At 38.0% G+C, this 21,443-nt stretch overlaps 1 protein-coding gene across 1 annotated transcript; it reads left to right on the plus strand.

Annotated features, from left to right (window-relative positions):
• Positions 1-989: 989 nt before the first annotated feature.
• Positions 990-20,986, plus strand: acad9 (acyl-CoA dehydrogenase family, member 9). The gene is made up of 18 exons (XM_041783238.1): positions 990-1,240; positions 5,352-5,445; positions 5,609-5,710; positions 7,790-7,896; positions 8,072-8,172; positions 9,891-9,969; positions 10,071-10,242; positions 10,342-10,415; positions 10,498-10,573; positions 10,671-10,741; positions 10,839-10,958; positions 11,046-11,174; positions 13,884-13,963; positions 14,370-14,496; positions 14,570-14,647; positions 16,682-16,810; positions 19,399-19,471; positions 19,762-20,986. Exons 1-18 carry the CDS (start codon positions 1,058-1,060, stop codon positions 19,860-19,862), a joined length of 1,896 nt encoding a protein of 631 aa, XP_041639172.1. The 5' UTR covers positions 990-1,057; the 3' UTR covers positions 19,863-20,986.
• The last annotated feature ends 457 nt before the right edge of the window (positions 20,987-21,443 follow it).

Consider the following 21,443-nt stretch of genomic DNA (forward strand, 5'->3'; position numbering starts at 1 on the left):
GAAATTGTCTCTGATGAAGGGAGCAAAACAGGACACTGATTCTTTTCTCTGCCTTGTACAACCAACATTCCTGGCTGGGTGCCTGGCTGTGGCAGGTGGTCTGAGTGACAGTTTGCCCTGTTTGTCTGTCCGGCCCTTGAGGTTGGAACTAAAAATAGATCCCAGCTTTGAGGGCCACATCCTCAGTGTTAGCAGATCTACGTCATCATGCAGCTGGGAGGGGCTGACCACAGGGCTTCATTTCCTCCACCTTTAAAAATAATTTCCATAACATAACTTAACATTGAGAGAGAACTGCCTGGACCAAATGGAACTATACCAGTTTTAGGCTATTAGACTACTGTTTGCAAACATCCAGAGCCTTTCAATCCTCAGCTTTTATAGTTTCATAAAATGCTTTGTAATTGAAAAGCTTATAATTTGTGGCTTTGTGGTATTTTGTTTCATCAAACCATTTAACTTATATTGAATATTAACTCCAATGATATTAATTCATTCTTTATTTCATAACTGCAGAGCTTGTAAGTTTCTTGGTATATTGCGCCCCCAAGTGGCAAACTCGCCCAACTTAAATGTTATGTCTAATTCAGGAGCCGTCGGAAATATCAGTTCCAAACATCAAGGCAGGTGAATATGACAGAAATCAAGCTTTGAAACCCAAAGAAAAGAAAGAAAAAGAACTGGACCAAGGGATACTAATACTGACAATGCATAGTAATCCTTGGGAATAGTAATTTGTTATTTGACTTTTTTTGAATATTTGGGTCTAGTAGTTGGATCCAGAAATGTCTATTTAATAGATGTCTTATCTCCCTCTTGTTCGCGTTCTTTTGGATCTTTATCTCTGCTATTTTTTACGTTCTCAGGGGTATCTAAAACGTAAGAGACATTTTGTTAAGAAATGTTAAACTGAAAACTACAAGTTACGAGGGTCTTTGAAGATATTATCTAACTGCCCGGGTTTATACGTCATCAGTATGAGACAGAAACGGGTGAAAGGTATCCTTATTGTGGTTGTATACATGGACAGAGTAAAGTAGAGGTCTGTGCCAGAAGAATGATGAATGTAAATAGGTTTGTCGTCCTCTCTAAATCTGTGAAAGTCGCTAAACGTTTGCTCGCCTGTAATGTGGGGCATGCCGGGAAGGAAGTGCTTCGTATTCAACAGCAGAGATACTTAAGGACCCACTCAAGAAACCTCGCTTATGCCAAGGATTTGTTCCTGGGTCAGGTGAACAAGGTATGGTAAAATAACAAATGAATCGACCTACATTGAAGCTTTGTGAGCAACATTAGTACACTATTGAAACTTTACGGCTTTCTCTATATTTGGTTGCTAAACCTGGCATGATGTAGCCGTTAGTAGAGACCATTTACCTGACATGACCGAACGTCGTCCCTGACTTAACCCTTCACTGTTATCTCTCAGCTGATATCAAACTGAAATAAAACAGAAGCCAGGAGCTAACAACAGACAAGAAGAGGACGATTTAAACGGGACTGAAGCAGTGTTAGTGAGGGGGATAGATGTCGTTACAAAACCAGGAATGACAAGTAACTGCGGGTCTTGAAGCACATAAAGCCGGTGACATATGGTGGCCCGCGAGGCTGGTGACAAACATTTTCATTAAGTTGTTACTGTGTAATACATATCTGTTAAACAACGAATGGACGACACATCCATTAAGTCAAGAAAGGTTCTTCCAGACACGAAATACTAAGACAGTTCAGGGTTAATTCTTCCCTAATGCGGTTAAGCAATGTAGTTGTAGCATTCATGTTGGTTTCATCAGTCTACGGGCATAGACGCATTAAGACTAGACAGCACTGACTAACATTATTATTGCTGTTTTTTACTGAATGGCGTTACAATATCTTTGTGTGCAACATAAAAATGAGGTCAGTTCTAGGTCAGATCCAAATAGGCCAAATGTCAACCAGACACTTTTATTATCTGCCAGTCGCATAACACTAGTAAATACATACAACATAACTTAAAATTAACCACACGTTTCTTTAATAAAATTATATATAAATACAGTATTTAGTCCACATTTAGACTTAACTGTTTCAATAGATTTCAGTGTGATCAGCAACCATATATATATATATAGATATATATATATATATGTATGTATATTTGTGTATATATATGTATATGTGTATATATAAGATAACAGCTTCCCTATAGTAGTTCTATTTGTAGTTAATAACTAATAAGATATGTAAAAAAAATGATTCACAGGGTTTGTTTGAATGCACGTGTATTATAGTTAATGATGTTACTCAGACTTACAACAGTAAAACTTTATCATAACATATTAATAAAAATAAGTATATGTAGGCAGCTGTGGTAAATGGTAGAGTCATTTGTCTCACAGCTGGAAGGCTGGGGTCTTAATCAGCTCCTTCAATCCTGTGTCGATGCCCTTGGCAAGATGCTTAACCCCAAATTGCTCCTGTTGCTGTCAGTGGCATTTGAATGCATGTGAATGGAAGTAGTTAATGTCACAGGACACTTGTCATAGCAGCCTTCGCCATCAGTATGTGATCTTAGTTTTCATGAGTAAATGTGACCTGCGATATGAAGTGCTTTGAGTAGACAGTGCAGTAAAAATGAAGTATGCCATATAAAACATGTAATGTATTGAAAAATAAGGACTGCATCATATTATGCAGAATAGTAAAGCAGAATAACATACGATAGGAAATATAATGGGGTATAGTTTGAATATAGTAAATTGCTAGTACTAAGTATTACTTAAAAATGAATTTAAAGGGAAATTACTGTGCAGGAATGATCCCTATTCGTGTAGCTTAAGCCCAGGAACCGTGGGCTCCTGCATTTTTATTCAATGCTTGACATTTATGAAACTTCCTAAATTGCACTGAAATGTGATGTTCATTAATGTCCTAAAGTTCCTAAACTTCAGCTCTTTGTCAATATTGCACAAAGAATCATGTGCAAAAGTGTATTTTAATGTTTTCAACATAAAGTATTGTTAATCTATGGTTTTATTGGTTGGTATATGGTTTCGTATTTTTGATATCATCTACTTATTTGAGATAGGTTAGACCTGATCGGTAAAATAACTAGACATTGTTTGTCAACAGCAAGTAGTTTAAAAGTCCTAATAATAGGACAGAGGGTCTATTTTACTGTACAACACAGTAAAGACATCACTGTATGACCCAATATAAGCATTTCTACCAATTTGGTGCAAAAAACAACTTAGAAATATACTTTTAAAAGAATAGCCTATTCCCCTGATTCATTTCCTGCATATTCATAAACTCTTAAGGTTAGGGTTAAGTATAGTTTTGGTTTCTTCCAATGTTGGTGCAAAATTGATACTTTTAAAAAGGTGCCTGTGCCTAAGTGGTACCGGAACCAGTACTTCAAGAGGAAGAAAGTGTGGCAGCTGATTAAACGCTGTCTTGGTATCGTAAATGATTCAGTGATAAGATGCCAATAGAACACATGAGTAAAGAAAACAGGTGTAACTTCTTCACATAACATATTTCATGCCTTTCCTTGGGAGTGACAGAGATCACGTTGGGGTGGCAGGATACAAAAATGAAGCACTGGAACTTGTCTAGTAATTCAGTACAGTAGGTATCAGATGTGTTAGTACCAGATTTCAATACTCAGCCCCACTTAAGGTACACATTTCTACATTTTTTCTAATTAAATTTTACTTCATATTTTTACATTTTCCTAATATTTTTTGTCTCCCAAATTTGTTACTACTGAAACAAAAGGTTTTGTGAGAAGATATAAATGATCATAAAAGCTTTCAAGATTTTGTTTAACTCTACAAACTGAACATTTATATTTAGAAATATTCAGTTAATGCCATATTTTTATTTAACAAATCAGTTCTGTTTTTTTAGGCATTTCTCTATTTTGTTATCATTTTTTATTGTAAAAAACTTAAATTCATATAGACTGATTCAAAGTTAAGGATTCATTAGTTTTAATCATCATGTAACCAAATAACATCTATACATCATAATTAGCCTAATGGTTCAATATTTATTTTTTATTTTTTTAAATAATGCCACGTTATGATAGTGACAGCACTGTTTTGTTGGTGACCACAGTGTTCCAGAGAAAAATGTATTTATAAAAACATAAAATAAATTCTATATATACGTTTTTTTTAAATGCAACAAAAAAATAGCAAATACTGTGACAGTGTTATTCTCATGAAATTAAATTTTGGGGTTTAGTAAGTGTCCACAATAAGGCTAACAGGTGTAAGTTCAGCAAACTTCAAAGTAACGGTGCAGAGAAGTCAACATGTAATGTCCTCATATGAGGATGCTGGGATGTAGGAGGTCAAACCAAAGTCATTTTATGCCCATATTTTTTTTTTTTTACAGTAACTGGTAAAATAAAGCACTGGAAATCATTACAGATTTTGTATGTTTTTTGGAAAGCATCCTTTCTACCCCCCTTTAGGTGTCCTGTGCCCCCTTGGGGTGTCCCGACCCCCACTTTTGGGAACCGCTGCAATAGTATACCACCAAAGAATTTTAAATAAATCACACCAAAAACAGAAATAATTCATTGTAACTCTGTTACTCTCTTACAGACAGTTCTTCTCTGTTTGTAAAGTGTTGCTAATCCCTGATTGGTGTAGAAACGTGTTACATGACTGCATTCCAGTGAAGCCCAACCCACTCACCCAGAAACACAGATGAACACTAATAGATTATCCTTGATTTCTTCCCTGAGACAAAGAACAAACAGACAAAAAGGTTTTAAGTCTGGAAGACAAGGAGGAAGAATAAGTTGGATCTCAGATTAAGACCTGATGTCTTTTAAAAAACCTTCTTTTTCTGAGTTAGAAATCATTTTTCATGCATTGCCTTTAAGAGCTCTTCACATAAAGACAAGAATTCCAACGAATGGAAATGGCTCATTTGATTCTTTTTTCTGACATCAGAATTCTCATAGTTTTTCAGACAAATACAGTACCTTAATATTGTTTGATCTCCTCTTCTGTTAAAAAAAGTTCAGATAGCAGCCTCTTATTTAAGCAAGTGCTAACAATCAATTTCACTGGTCACTAAAACAAAAAGCTGCTGGCAGCAAATATTAACAGCTCAGTGAAGTCGTTAGTAAATCACAGACATGGTTTGTGTTTTAAAAAAGCTTCAGCTAATATAATTGAAGCTTAGGGAATACATTCAGTATAAAGACCATTATCAGAATATTGCCTTTGGGACTGATCACATTGCCGTCAATCTCAGCTAAAACAATTAGTGTTTTTTTTTTTTTTTTTTTTTTTTTTAAATGTTTTGGCTGTCAACATACTTTCTAAAATAGTCTGTTTTTCCTCCAGGCTGAGGTTTTTCCTTATCCAGAAGTTGGAAATGAAGAAGCAGATGAGATCAACCAGCTTGTTGCACCAGTGGAAAAATTCTTCACCGAGGAAGGTGAGAGAGCAGATCACATGACAGAAGGAGAAAAAATAAATTTAACAATGTTATTTACAACTTGGAAAAGACATCAGCAGGATTTGTGATCTTGCTATTTGTTTCCTTTGATGGATTAGAGAAAAGTAGATAAATAACTGCTTTTCTTTGATTGTGTCTGCAGTTGACTCAGCAAAGATTGACCGAGAAGCTCAAATCCCTCCAGAGACTCTGGATGGGTTGAAGGAGCTGGGGCTTTTTGGAATCATGGTTCCTGAGGAGTACGGTAAGAGGATTGTGACCCAGAGCTGTTTGTTTATTCAAACTGAGCTCATTTGAATATGAATGGACACTTACATGTTATGCAATGAGTAGGTTGCACTATGCAAACAAACTTTTGACTAGAGAATAGCTGTTTGTAAAAATCTGCATACAGTAACTGTCACGTGTAAATGTTATGTAGCTTTCTTAGGTAACCGACCAAGCTGACATTAGCTTGCTAATAAATGTCCAACAAGTAGATTGCAAAGTAAATGATGAAACAGGTTAATAGTATGATTTAGGAATACTTTATTTATTTCAAAACACAAATGGTCTTTGTGTTGCTGCAACGGCTGAATTTTCTGGGAATCATTGAGTCTTATCTTTAAAACTCATTACCACTGTGACTTTCAGTTTGAAGTTGCTTTGTTTTGTCATTCATTCAATATTTGTGACCATAACAACTTCCAAGAGGAGTTCAGTTTACAACCCGCCTTTAAACCCAAAACAAACAGACAAGCAGTCAATAGCAGCATACAGAAATGTCCATGACAGCAGATCTACTGTGAAAGGCATGCTTAAAAGAGTGGGAGAGTTGAAATTAAAAAGTCAGTTACTGCAGTCAGCAGTGTGATAACACAAGCAATGATGGAGTTAGACGAATATAGTTATTTTTTTGGAAGGTACAAGATAGCATTAAAGAGAATTCAAAAGATAAGACGGTGTCCAGCTGGTTGAGACTGTTTTTGTCCTCCATAGACAAACCACAGAACCAGGAGGTAAAATAAAATGATAAAAGATTTTAAATAAAAGTGATAAAAGTAACACAAAATGCTATCAGACATTTCATGTCAAGATGATTCTCTGACACTCAAATAAATGTTTCACAAAAAGTAAGGAAATTTGCGTTTGGTAGATTATTTCCGTTGTAACAATGCTTCTTAGAAATAAATCTTACCGTTACCGTTGAAAAGTCTATTTATTTCCCTTTTAAATGGTGCCACATTTGTAAGGAACATGCCTTCTTGGGATGAGTAGCAGAGCTGAGTATGTGGGTTGCGCCCATGAAAAATTGCCAATACCAAATGGCTTATTCTGCCATTGACTCTTGCTTGGTGGATTGGATGATTGAAGTCTGAAGAAACAGGAAAAACTGGCAATTTAACAATTAATTCATTGAACAAACAGGAGCCTCAGTAGTGTATGGAAGAGCCATACACACCCACAATAGTGTGGCACCTCCTCAGCAGGCTGGTCACCTGCTGTGGGATGGCATCCCATTCTTCAACCAGCATTTGTCACAAGTCAGCCAGTGTGGTTGTGTTGGTCACCCTGGCACCAGCACACCCAAGCTGATCCCACAAGTGTTCAGTGGGGTTGAGGTCAGGACTGATGGAACGCCATTCCATCCTCTCCTCCCCCAAATTTTGGAGGTCATCTCTGATAAAGGGATCTTTCTTTCGGATGACTGAGATATGGGATTTCCACTGATTGCAGAATCAAACAAAAGTCAAAAGTAACAGTAAAATAAGCTGATTGGCATTGGAGGAGAAGATTTGGGCCATTTTCAAGGGTGCAACCCAGATATGCAGCTCTGCTGCTTATCCCACAAATGCATTACTAAACACAAATTTTCTTACTTTTTGTGCTAAGTTTATTAACTGTAGATTGTGTTTTCACAAAACTTTAGCGGTGTTTCATACACCATGTGTCTCTAATGCATCCATTGGAGTCTGTTAGGGTGCATGTAATGTTTACAAGACTCCCACCTCACTGGTGCTGTATGTATTTAGTAATCATCACATTTGTGAGTGTTTGCCTACAGGATTACCTGCTACAGCTAATCTAAACTTTTAAAACCAAGTTCATCTGGTTAATTCTTTTCCTGAGGCTGTGCTTTGTGAGTGTCATGCCTAAAGTCTTCATACGTTGATCTAACTGTTCAACTGTGTCATTTTACAACAGATCATACTACAGGTTTACAATTCTAAGTTTAAATTGTCTGCACATCTATCTGTCTTGAATCTTTCTGTAAGTTAGAAATACAGAAGTTGTCTCTTTTAAACTGAAGGAAATCTCTCATGTTTTTCCTTCCCCCCTCCAGGGGGTCTTGGATTGTCCAACACCATGTATGCCAGGCTGGCAGAGATCATCTCATTAGATGGCTCCATTGCTGTAACACTGGCTGCACATCAAGCCATTGGACTAAAGGTAAAATTAAGTACTAAAAGTCATACTACAGACTTGCTAGGAAATCTTAACAAAACTTGTAGGCTCATTATCTGCAGTTCTCTTAGGTGGAGGGAAAGTGTTAGTCAATCTGTGATACAAATTAGGTTTTTGGCGATAGTCTCTGTGGTTTGCTAATAGCTGTTTGGTATTTTAGGGGATTCTGATAGCAGGAAATGATGCCCAGAAGCAGAAGTATCTTCCCAAACTGGCCTCAGGAGAACACATCGCAGCATTCTGCCTCACAGAGCCTGGAAGGTAAAGTCACTGACCCATCATTTACAAGTTTTTCACTGTCTCTGTAAATCACATGTTCTGATTCTCCCATGAGAAAAAAAAAACACCACATCTGGAGGAGTATATATCAATATATTTGTTTGGTTTCATAACACTTCTTTGGTTTGTAGACTTTGTTTTGAAGCACATTTTTGACATTTTGCAAATTGCCAGCAAATGTTAGCTCGACAGCTAACTCTAGCATTACCACTGACTAAAACGGTTTTAAAATTAGAGTTAGTTTTAGTTAGTTTTATTTATTATTATTTCATCCTGCCATACACCAAAAAAAGGTGCCCAGTCCTCACGGGCTTACAAGACACTGAAATACAAAACAAATAAGAGCAATCAAGCAAAGACGAGAGCAACTCATCACAGTAGATATCAGACAGAAACAAATCAAATGTTAACAAAATGTTGCTCATTGGCAATTAGACCTTACACTTGTTATTAGACAGCAGCTTTAGTCAAATATAAAGTGTCCTCTAACGCCGTTGAAAAGCATTCAGCACAAATTGTGCAAGTTGAAACACTTTGTGTGTAACCAAAAGTTTGAGTCTTTCTTCATCAGACATAGAAAACAAATCAGGACACTCTGCAGGCATTTTACAGAAAAGCTGACATCTTAGATTGTGATACAGAGGACAATAGAATGAAAAGTGCATTTCATTTTCAACTTCACCAAAATCAGACAACATACACATTCGCTCCTCCTCAGGTACAGCATGGAAGCGAGAGAAAGGATACCACATCTGAGCTGAGCACAGCCAGATCTCTGAGCCCTAGTTAGGTTTAGAGTAACATAAAGCTCTGGACTGTAAACTCTTTTAACCAGATTATAAGTTCTTAATTTAGGTTTACATAAAACTTCCTCAGCCCAATTTTGTTTATACTTCTCAAAAAGTATTGATTTGATTTGGTTGACATAGATGTAATTTATGAAAAAATAGAATTGAATACCTAGAGTTTCTTTAATTACTTGCCAGCAGCCAAAAATATCAGATGTGTATTTCTTCATTCATGTCTCACTCATTGGCATCACAGGTGCCAAAACTTCCCACCTCTGCTTCACTGTTTCAGACTAACCTTGCAAAGCCCATAGATTGGCCAGATTCCATGTCTGTCATCAGTCAGATCCATCTTGCAGAGCTCCAGTCCCAAACAATTGTGCAAGATCTGAGACTAATCAGCATCATTTAAGGAGAATGAGCTACAGGCAAAGTGTAGTGGTTTGGTTGCAGTCTAATTAACTGATCAATATTTATTTGCTCGTACTCCGACTTCATAAGCTTGGTTTCAGTCGACATTGTTTCCTTTACACAGCAAGCAGAAAATGTTGTAATGGGACCAGGAACTGGCAAAATAGTCGCACTGCCAAGTAGCATTTGGGTGGAGTATTTCAGAGCAATGTGAACACACCAACACACAAGTATTTAGTACTCCCAACAGCATGGGCCACTATGGCTCTGGCTCTTTACCCAGTTCTAGGGTGATCAAAAGTGAGATGGAGATAATATTTCTGATTGGGCAACCATGGTCTACTGGCTTCATAACAAGTTTTTTAAATATGAATGAGTGACATCAGTGAGACTATGTCCATATTTCACTGTCTTTTCCAAGATTAAATTCAGTTCTACGCATCTACATTTGTCTGTATGAGGTTGAATTACCTTGGCTAACACTCTGTATTATCATTTCAGTGGAAGTGATGCCGCCTCTATTCAGACTAAAGCAACCCTGTCAGAAGATGGAACACATTACCTGCTCAACGGCTCAAAGGTGAGATAAACTAAGCTTTTCAATATTTAATCTGAACTTCAAATTAACATAATTTTGTCACGACTCTAATGATCCGATTTTTTTAAATGTTTTGTTTTCAGTTTTGGATTTCAAACGGAAACATTGCAGATGTCATGACGGTGTTTGCCAGGACTGAGGTGGCTGTAGATGGTGTGAAGAAAGACAAGATAACAGCATTTATAGTGGAGAGAGCTTTTGGAGGCGTCACCCACGGAAAGCTGGAGGACAAACTGGGCATCCGGGGATCCAACAGTAAGATTTGCATTCAAACCTCTGAAGGAATTAGTTCTTTTCATTGTTTGCACAGTTTTTCTCTTAATTACTGTTAATTTTAAACTTTTTTGTTTTTAGCTTGTGAAGTCAACTTTGAAAACGTCCCAGTGCCCGTGGAGAATGTAATAGGGGAAGTCGGAGGTGGATTCAAGGCAAGTTTCATCCTATTGTTGTTCATTGCATGTATGAGGTTAGATTAATCTTTTAACCAGACAGTGTCTTTGTGTGTGACAGGTGGCCATGAATATCCTGAACTCAGGAAGGTTCAGTATGGGAAGTTCCTCAGCTGGAATGATTAAGAAACTAATAGGTAAAACTCCCCACAGCTGTGACTAATGTAAAAAAGCTTTTATGCTAAGTCTTTAAATGTATTCAGTTTGATTTTATATGTGTCTGACTTTTTGTAGAGACAACTTCTGAGTATGCCATGACCAGAAAGCAGTTCAACAAAAGCCTGGGTGAATTTGGTATGATCCAGGTACAGTCAACTTTCCCTTACTTACATCTGATGATTACAGGTCATCTCTTGGTGTGATCAGAGGTAAAACAAGTGTTTTTTCACTCTTTTATTGTAGGAGAAGTTTGCACTGATGGCTCTTAATGCCTTTGTAATGGAGAGCATGGCGTACCTGACAGCAGGGATGATGGACAGACCGGGCCTTCCAGACTGTTCTTTAGAGGCTGCTATGGTTAAGGTTAGGCAACTTTCTCATTTAACTTAGCTCTTATGAAGCACATGTAAAGCAAAACATCTCTAATGCAAATTTTCTGTCTTTTTTCAGGTGTTCAGCTCAGAGGGGGGCTGGATTTGTGTTAGCGAAGCTCTACAAATCTTAGGAGGTCTTGGTTATACGAAGAACTATCCCTACGAGCGCTATGTCAGGGATTGTCGCATCCTGCCAATCTTTGAGGTATGCTAACACTTATTCTGTCATTACAGCTACAGCAGGCATTAGTTTTGGTTAAAATAAAAAATAATGGTCTGTACAGTGATGCATTGGTTAACATTGTCGCCTAACAGCAAGAACGTTTCTGGTTTCAAATCCCCAGTCAGACAGGTCCTCATGTTTTTCATGAGCATGTGTGAGGCTTCCTGAGCAGCCAGGCTGCCTCCAAATGACTGAAGGCATACTCATTGGGTTAACTGGTGACTCCAGACTGCCCATAGTTGTGAGTGTTAGCCTGAATTTTTTGTCTGTCCCTGTTATGTCAGCCAGGTGCATCCTTCCACTCACCCAATGACAGCATGGATTGGATCCAGCCACCCACAACCCTGATGGGACAAGCCATTAAGATAATAGATGAAATTGACATTTCCCTCAAAAGAAGCATCTGCCTGATTTGTGCCTCTGAGCACTATTGTATTCATTCATTTTATTACACCATCCAGTCTGAATGAATGGCTTGAGCCAATCACAGCTGCTCTTTACATACTGGAATCATCCATTGTCTACATGACCTGCTCTCTCTTTCTCACTCTGTCCACTTCCTGTTGCTGCTGTGCTGACAGCATAACAGCTGTACGACACACACCTGTTGCTACCTGTTAACCTTTTATTGGATGTATATTGATCAGCCGTCAGCATTTCTGTCCTCTGAGTCCGGCATTACTAGCAGAGTGGAACAGGCAGTTTGCTTAAACTCACCATTAAATAATGCTCATGCACGCCAACAGCCATCACTGCAAAGTAATACAAGGGAGCAGAGGAAGAGGTAAAACTAATGCTGCACACTGTGTCTGACGTATGGATATCAGAGGTCATGTTATCTCAGGATTTCAAAATAACTCTTCATATTGATACATGTTGACTTTATAAGATTAATATTAGTGAAAAAGTAGATTAAAATGTAGTTCGCTTTATGTGCAATTCACTCAGGGTAGTGATGTCATTTGTCTGCATGTTCTTTGTCCTGTGGTGTTTCATCCTTAAAGCCTTTTTGAATTTGAACCTGAGTGCAGCTTTAGTAAAGAGGACAAGTTAATTCCATGTTCTGTAGAGGTGAGTACAATCTGAAAAATATGGGAAGAAGAACAGTGCAGCCATGAGACATCACTACCAAGAGTGCATTACTCAAAAATGGCAGCCTTCATATGCATCTATTTTTGAATCTTTGTCAATAATTGTCGAAATCTAGTGTGTTTCTTCATACAGCACACACATACTAATGATAATTTCACGAGATCAATATGTCGCAAAATCTGTTAGTAGTATGAGGGCCCACTGATGGGTTGGCAGATTTTTTTAAAGAACTATTCAGATATTTACTGTTCATAAGGATACCACATGTTACACACCACCAGAAAGCTCTGATTCTCAGGGTTCCAGTATAAAACCACCACAGCAGCCACAATTAATGCATTTGCAAGGCTGACACAGCTCTTCATTAGAAGCTCTACTGTACTTCAGTCCCCACAATCTAAATCCAGTCAAATGTTTAGGCCATAAACAGGATTACACCCATGAAGATCCATGAATTGGTTTTGTATAATTTCAGATTTCCCACAGCTGTTCTAAAGCCCACTAACTTGCTGTAATAATGTATATTTCCAGACAATTACTAGCAATGCTATATAGAAAATACCCTGGTCTTTTCCTCATTAAAACAGGTGTAAAATCCTCATTTTCTGTTTAACAGCTTCAAACCTGAACTAGCTGAGACTTCATGCTTTGGTCCAGTTGAATTTTCTAGCTCCCACCTACAGTCATCCTTGTTTCATAATACAAATTCAGATAGGAAAGAATGTGTTTTTTCTGTCGTATTACTATTATTACTAACACCAGTAGCACATACAGTGATTCTGTCTGTTTGGGGAGAAAACTCAGAGAGTTAACTTTCTAAGGACACCTTATTTTATGCATGTGCTCCAAATAGTTCAATTAGTGTTCAGTTTAATCTGGGTATTCTGGGATGGGTGCTTTTGACTAATTTTACCCAGAATTCTTAGGGGTGAATATGCAAAGAAAAGTTTACACATAATGACATTTGTTGATCGGAATTTTTTGAACACACTATTATGAAAATTGTAATATTTTGAGTAAGAAAGGGAACTTTAACTACTTTGAAATGAAATTCACTCTCCTTATTTTGTCATATTCTTTACTTAATATCTTACATAATAACATAAATGTGTTACTTGTTGATGATGTACACGATAGTTTCTAAACCAGGGAGATAATTTAGGTTCTAGTATTTTTCGATATCCTGAGTTGATACTTGATGTAATTCCGTTCCCTTCTGTACAACAAACCCATTCTGTTAGTCAACACTAGGTGGCATATCTGACTATCGAATCAAGTCTTATATGGATAGATTGTGAGTTATTTTGTGTTGGGAGCTCATGTGCTCATCAGGCAATTAATAGATTTTGCAGACCCTTTGCTTTTTTATTACTTAGGTCATATGATGGGAACATGGTGAGGGTCAAACAAAACAGTCACTATAATTTTAACAACTGAAATGCCTAGGATTAAATGTCTCTTTATGATTTTGTGAACAGGACGTTTCAGAGACGTCGTAGATGTAGTTTTTATGTCCTTTTATATTGTGTTTTTCACTGGCTTCATGAACCTAATAGAAAAATAAATTTGCCACTTTCATTTTCTGTTGTTTATTTTCAGGGTACTAATGAAATCCTGAGGATGTACATCGCTCTGACTGGAATGCAGTATGCTGGAAAAGTACTTACAGGAAAAATAAAGTAAGAATATGAAGGTTATGTGATCTGGGAATTTATTTTTAAGATATTAATTTTTCAGACATATGATTGAGTATGTAGACAAAATATTCCATCAAAACCTGATAATAGGTTGTTTTTTTATACATATTTTGGCTTCCCAGAAACTCTCAAGCATGTCATTTATATAATTGCCCCACCCAACTCCCCTCCTTTTTCCATTGATGAGTATTGGCCAATCATCCCCTTTCATTTGCCTTATTAGTACTTTGTTTTGGCTGATAAAGACATTTTTCACTTTGCGAATTTGATCATTTTTTAGATGGTCAAATGACCCTTTAATGTTTGCATGGTCATACTATACTAATAAAATGAAGAGTTTAATCTTTAGTCAAATCATGACTGGGACTTCTTTCCGCTCTGCCTGCAGGGAGATGAAGAAAGGAAATATAGGTCTGGCGTTGGGGATGGCGGGAAAGAAACTGAGGACCTCATTAGGGGCTTCAGTGGACCTCGGCCTGACTGGAAAAGATGGAGTGGTGCACCCCAGCTTGGCAGTAAGAACTTATCCTCTGTAAGCGTTAAATTAATTTGTTGTTTTGAAGAGGCTCAGGAGTTTTCTGTTTTCAGGAAAGTGCAAAGAAGTTTGAACAGAATGTCAGCCTCTTTGGATCGACGGTGGAGAGCCTGCTGTACAGATACGGAAAGGTAATATTCAATTGATTTTACACTCTGGAAAATATTCTGTGGGACATTTCTGTTTCCATTTACCCTTGAGCACATTTCCTATTTGTCTGAAGTGGCTGAATGTAAAAATTGTTGATCTGTTCATGTCTTCAGAGTCTCTGAGAAAGTGTTTGTTATAAAGCTGCTCCAGAGCGATCTTCTTTCTTTCTGGACTGTGTTTTTAGCTTTCCCAAAGAAGCTATAAATCCCCTGGAAAAAGATCCGCTTTCCAACTCTCTGCTTCCTGTATCATTTACATCCATTGAATCGCTGCATGAGAATTGTCCTCAGAGGGCCTTCATCACATGCAGTCTTCAGCTGCTTAAGGGCAAAACCTTTAACACTGAAGTTCAAACTACTTCCTGATAGTTTTTTTTGTTTGTTTGTTTGTTTTTTTTACACAACATCACATATACCTATTCACATACTGATGGTAGAGACTGGTATGTTAAGTGTCCATCAGTGTTAGCTAACTCCATTAATCAGGGCTTGAGTGGGACTTATTTTCAGCCCTGGAGTTTCATGGCTTGACCAGCCCACTTTAGTTCACAACCTTTTACTAAAGATATGTAACTGTGGGGGCCCATGGGGTTAGCACTCTTGCCTCACAGCAAGAAGGTTCATGGTTAACTTCCCAGTCATGGCCTTTCTGTCCAGAGTTTGCATGTTCTCCCTGTGTTCTCTCTGGGTCCGACACCAAAAACATGCTCATTAGGTTAATTGGTGACTCTAAACTAGCTGTAGGTATGAATGTGGGAGTGCCTAGTTGTCTGTTCGCAAATGTGAGCCCTGTGATTGACTGGCGACCAGTCCAGGGTGTACCCCACCTCTCGCCCAATGACAGCTGGGATAGGCTCAAGCCAACCAAAAATGGGATAAGCAGTGTAGAAAATGAATGGATGGATGGATATAATTGTGAATTGAGTATGGTCACTTTAATAACTTTCAACTATTAAAAGTTTTATTCTGAGGTGAAGGTTTTATTATGTGTAGGTGTTCACACAGTTTAGGACTACAGGCAACAATCAAGTTTAAGGTTCAGACTAAACCCCAGCTGCCTGAAACTTACTACAGAATCTTCCCAGTGAACACATTCACATATGAAAATCTAAATGGAGTTTAAATTACAATCCACCACAAAATGTCTCCCCAAGGTCAAGCTCGCCATTTGCTCAGTTTTGCCCTTTAAACCACAGGCTGAAGATGAAGAAATATGATATAGATTTTATGCTCATCTGTGCTGGTATTGCTCACTTTCTATTACCAAAAATTTTCACAGCAAAGTCTTCCAGAGAAACAAACATGAATAGAGACACAGTCAGTCATGTAAGGGTGTCCTAAATAATAATGGCAGATAACAACTGACAGTTAAAAATGGGAGTTTGTATCTTATTTTTTGAGTGCTTGTATTTCTTGCTCTGCAGCTCCTGATGGGAATTTAAAACATCAAGAAAAAAACATTTTCATAGTCCTTTTTTATTCCCATGTCTAATATAACTGCTCAAAGTTGCGAACAAAGGCTTAGCTGATTGTGCTCTCAAACATGTTTAAGCTTTTGGATTTAGGCACACTTCACTTTATAGTTATTTCTGTTAAAAGAGGCCAATTTCCAAACCCCTCCCACTGCGAGGTCTGGTTTGATCTTAAGCCTCAGAGAGGTTTTAAACAGGCAGGGAGAAGGGCATCCTGTTCCCACCAGTTGAGACACCAGAGGTATCCTGTTCAAACCCAGAATTAATCATGGTGTCTGCATGGTCGCTGTCTGAAACTTCCAAACACAGGAAGACATTCATCACAACTTCAGAGCAAAATCAGAGCTGTTCCTGAGCAGTACTGAGTGATGCAGTAAAAAGCTGATCACTTGCCGTCTTCTTGGTACCAACCACAAATATGTTGTTATTCCATTGCATATCACAGACAAGAGACACACTTAAGTGGAATTAACTTTAATGATTTCTTGGCTTGGAAATGATCGATGAGAGAAGTTTCCTTCTGTTTATCCTCTGATGTTGTCAGACCATCGTGGATGAACAGCTCATCCTGAAGAGGGTAGCAGATGTGCTGATCAACCTCTACGCCATGACAGCTGTCCTGTCCAGAGCCAGCCGCTCCATCAGCATCGGCCTCAGGAACCACGACCACGAGGTGAGAAAATGGCACAAACCTCCTAAAGTCTGGTATAAACCATTAAATGTCTGACTACAAAATAATCTAACATTACTTCATAAGACTAGAGTGTTTTTTAAAAAAGCAGATTTTCCATTACCCAGCACTGATTGGTCCACATCTTAATTCTTCTATGATTATGCCATTTTAAACTGAGCCACCACCAAGTTAGCATGCGCTCAATTTTGCCAATATTTCCTTTGCAGTGCTTAAGCCTAGTGCCTAATCAATGTAGGTGATATGTATTTAAATGCGTATGGTTTGGTATTTAAGCCTGTTCAGATCAGATTTATTTAACTAATAGCATGCAAATGTAAGGCAGAACTGGAATAAGGTCTAAAGAGCATGGTATTGCCATGGTAATACCATGGTACGACTTATTAATGGCATTACCCACCATTTTAATTTGATTTTGAATACAAATATAGCACAGTCACAGCTGTGAATTATAAACTGAATTATTTGAAAAACATTTTTGAAAATTATCTGGTATTTAAAAAAACAGAGTTATGAGACTTTGGTCAACATATAAATTTTTTTCCAGAGCTTCAGTTCAGTTTGCAGAAAACTGAATCAGACCTAAGTTCAGCCCTTTGCTCATACCAGCCAGATTTTTAAGTGCATCTTTGTGTATATAAGTGACTTCTCTTAATGAAAAAGATTTATGGTTTCTGCATTTAAAAGTTAAGCAAGTCACAAGTACTCACATTTAGGGTCCTGTCATACAACCGGCACAAAGCATCCCAGTACGTGCAAAGGTGTCTTTCCCATTTACACTTAAAACAGTTGACATTTTTTCATTGAAAGAGGAGCACACTGAAAGCCCTTCATGGAAGAAAGATGTTTTTGCACTTCTCCTAACCGCTTCAGCGTGAGTTTTATCCACCAACGAGATTTTTTTTAAAAAGGTCCTGCCCTTCCCAAACGCCTTGTATGGGAGTTTTACCAGGTTAATGTGAAATATATCACATGCAGTGGATTTGAAACAGTCATCTGGCTTGTCAAGTTAGGAAATAGCTAAGTGAAATAAAAGTCAAGTCCTTCAACAGCATTTTTCATCCAGTGCCCTGTGTGTGATCAGTGGCACATTGAAAGGAAAGATGTAACATGAACTGGCTGGAGTTCAATTTATTAAAAAATGTAAACTAAAATTGGAGTATAAATACCAATGCACCATCCTGCAGGCGTGCCTGGTTCTTAAAGGGAATGAAAGCTGACAGTAGTCAGTTTTGATACATGTAACCCCTAAAATATATCTACGTATAAAGATAGCACACAATTCATCCTCTTTGGTCTCTGCACCTGGGTTTGCAATGGGATTGTGCCCTGTCTAGATAGCAGAATGTAGACAAAAATGCCCCAGGCCACTTTGCACAACACAATTTAGAAGACACATATTATTGTGTCAAAATAGGGCTGTTGTTTTATCAGTTACTCATATTAACCATGAAGTCAGCCAAGTAGTGTAATAGTGTTCTAGGTGGCTAAATGCAAGTGTTACCAGGCAGTATTTGTCCCTATTTAAATCACAAACAGGAATGGAAATGCTTCAAAAGTGTTTCAGAATCAAAAAGTCCCATTGTTTGATTTATGTTTTTCGGTTCAAGGTTCATTTAAACTGGTTCTTTATGCGGGGCCCTCTTCTACATGTGGGTTAAGAATTTATCAGGGACTTAACAGATAACACAGAGGAGCACATTAGCTAAGTTGTTGCATTCAATTACACTGTAATTATTCAAAGGCACACTCTGTCTTTCCTCAGATCAGTAAAGTTTTGAGGCTTAATTAAACACATGTTGGTGTGCAACATAGCCAGGCTGGTTTCACTTACTAAACCAAGTTTGGGTCTACTGAAAGCTATTAAAGCAGCTTTAGAGTGTCACGCACATTCATGGAGAAAACGGTTTGTATGGGAGCGGAGCGAGGACACAGGATGGCAGAGTGTAAACATGGACTGTAGAACGGCCATCTGTGTAATAAGAAACAGTAATGTAGAGCAAAGCAGTGCATAATAATCCTCAACAGAGAGACATTAAAGAGGACAGCAAATGCTTTGTATTAGCCTCTTTTGCAACCCTCTTCTCTGTGTTTCAGATGGGCAGTCCACTGTAGCTGCAGGCATAACAGACCACAAACAGGCAGTGGTCCACCTTTTGTAGTTTATGTAAAACACATAGACTGCAGGGATGCTGTCCAACTGAATACCAGCCAGAGATTTGTAACTTTCTAAGATTTACTAGTTTTGCATTGAGATCAGAAAACAACACAGCACAGATGAAAATAAAGCATGGTGTAGTGTAGGCTTGTTGAGGATTGTAATGTTTAAAATAATAACATGGCAATGATTATAAATAATCAATTTTGATTTTCAGATTGGAGCATTATGTTTCTATTGTAGTCTGGTGTTTAACTGTCAGCAGATGAGTTTGGTAAAACCATCCATCTCATTTCTCATTTGATTAGATTCTGACATTTCAAGCTTTATCCTGCCCTCTGCATCGTATTAAATTGTCTTTTCCTGTTTGGATTCATGCCAGCTTACAATGAATGATTGTACTTTTTTTTAGGTGTTACTCGCAAACACATTCTGCAGCGAAGCTTTCTTCAAGAACAACTATTGGATGACTCAGTTGCAAAAACGTGAGTACAATACAACACGGTAATTGAGAACAGCCACTTTCCTTTCCTTTCTTTTACTGCATCTAAAGTACAAAAGGCTTGCATGTGTTGCAGAATTTCCCCATCAAGACCACATACCAACACCCAAACCCCCTGCTGCTGTTAATTTTCACACTGTGCGTGTGTTTTTAATGACCTACATGTAATCCAGGGCTTTCCAGTGACATGATCCAGACTTGTGAGAATGTTGTGTTTTGTATTTAACAAATGAAGGTGGCTTGTTTTGTAATTCTCATCTTGATTTGTTCCAGACTCTCCTGAGAACAACGATGCCAACATCAAGAAGATCGCCAGGGAGGTCTTGGAGAACAGAGCCTATGTCTGTGCTCACCCCCTTGAAAGAACGTACTGAGCCCCGTTGTCACTACAGACGCACTCGGCATCATGTCATAGTGGGGGGCAGGGTATCCCATGGGGGGTAAAAGTTCTTTTCCTACAGCCTGACATGCTGCTCACACACAGATTTTAAACCCTGATGCCAATTGTAAGCTGTAATGTCCTTCTTTGAGTCAATACTGTCAACTGACAAAGATTGGTACATTATGGTCCACATGATGTTAAAGACTGGATGAATGATCCCTCTCAATGGCCAGAAGTGTCATACCCAGATATCTTTTGCTATCTGGTTGAATCTCTCAGCATACTATCTATTAATACAAAATTCATGATACCATAAAACAATATAAAAATGTTAGGAAGAGGTGAAAATAACTTGCAGCTTCAGCGTTCTCCACTCAGTTCTGTGCTTTGATTGGATAACTAAAATTCAACAGAATCAGATTTTACCGTTTATGAGAAGTGCAGAAGGTTGCCGCAGCAGCTCTTTGGCATTGGGGTTTGTTACTTCCTCAGCATGAAGAAGATGTGATGTATTCTGTGTGCTCCCTTGATGCCGACTATCTATAACACATTTTTTCTCTATTCTGATCGGACAAGATGAGTTATTCATATACACAGTCCCAGTGATTTCTCTGTGCTCTGCCTCTCAGACTGACTTTTCATTGACATCATGTGTATACTTTAAATTAAGAGATTTCTGTTTTAGTTACTGTTTATTATTAAACGTTGAATCCAGATAACACCAGAGATCTGATGACTTTGTATGAAGTTTAACCCAAAGTGCTTATTAAGCTAACTGCTACAGGTAATTGTTGCACAAGATGCCTGTTCTATTCGTCTGAGCCTATTTGGTATACAAGATGCAGTTTTTGTGGGTACTGGCTTCAACAATATTCCTTGAAGGCTGGACTTCTGTTATACGTGCCTTCGTGTCAGGTGCATCCTTTTGAAAACTCAAGACACTCCTCTCCTCGTCTGTCAGAGGCAGGGCGGTCCGGCTGTACAGGAATGAATGCTGCTGGCTGAATCCACTATGCGAAGTAGATCATAAAAATAATACAAAAAAGCATTTTGATTATTATCTGTACTGCCTCGTTAGTGTTTTTGTTCTTTTTCAATAAAAAAATATAAGCTTAACTGACATGAAGTGCTTCTTGTTGTATTGGGAAGTGTGTCTGGGGATACTGTTGTTTATGCTCCCGAGGGTACAGTCTGCACAGGGACCAGGAGTCAGGGCAACGCTCTCTTCTTCTTTTACACTGTCATCTCCCAAGTTCATCACAGAGAGTTGAGGCAAAGGCTGCAAAACAAAACACTTCTGTTTCTGTCAACTGTTGCCAAAATTCAAAATCAAAACATGCCAATTAGTGAACTGAAACAAACACTGTGACATAGATATTAAACAGCTCTATACTGTATGCTTTGACAATCTGAAAACTCTTAAAGGGGACTCAATGTAAGGTAAAATGTTGATTTATGCCTTAATGCCTGCATCATACCCACTACAGTATAATTATTTCACAAATAATGTATGGCTGAAAACATGTAAAAAAAACTTTCAGGCACACCCTGCATTTCTAAAGAATGGTTTTTA

The sequence above is a fragment of the Cheilinus undulatus genome, linkage group 3 (genome assembly GCF_018320785.1).
Source record: "Cheilinus undulatus linkage group 3, ASM1832078v1, whole genome shotgun sequence".
NCBI lineage: Eukaryota > Metazoa > Chordata > Actinopteri > Labriformes > Labridae > Cheilinus > Cheilinus undulatus.

Excerpts from the sequence above, each read along its gene's own strand:
- acad9 (XM_041783238.1), top strand. The coding sequence starts at position 1,058 with ATGATGAATGTAAATAGGTTTGTCGTCCTCTCTAAATCTGTGAAAGTC. Across the intron at positions 9,970-10,070 it reads ACCTGCTCAACGGCTCAAAG|TTTTGGATTTCAAACGGAAA; the intron begins GTGAGATAAACT and ends TTTTGTTTTCAG. Across the intron at positions 10,416-10,497 it reads AAGTCGGAGGTGGATTCAAG|GTGGCCATGAATATCCTGAA; the intron begins GCAAGTTTCATC and ends TGTGTGTGACAG.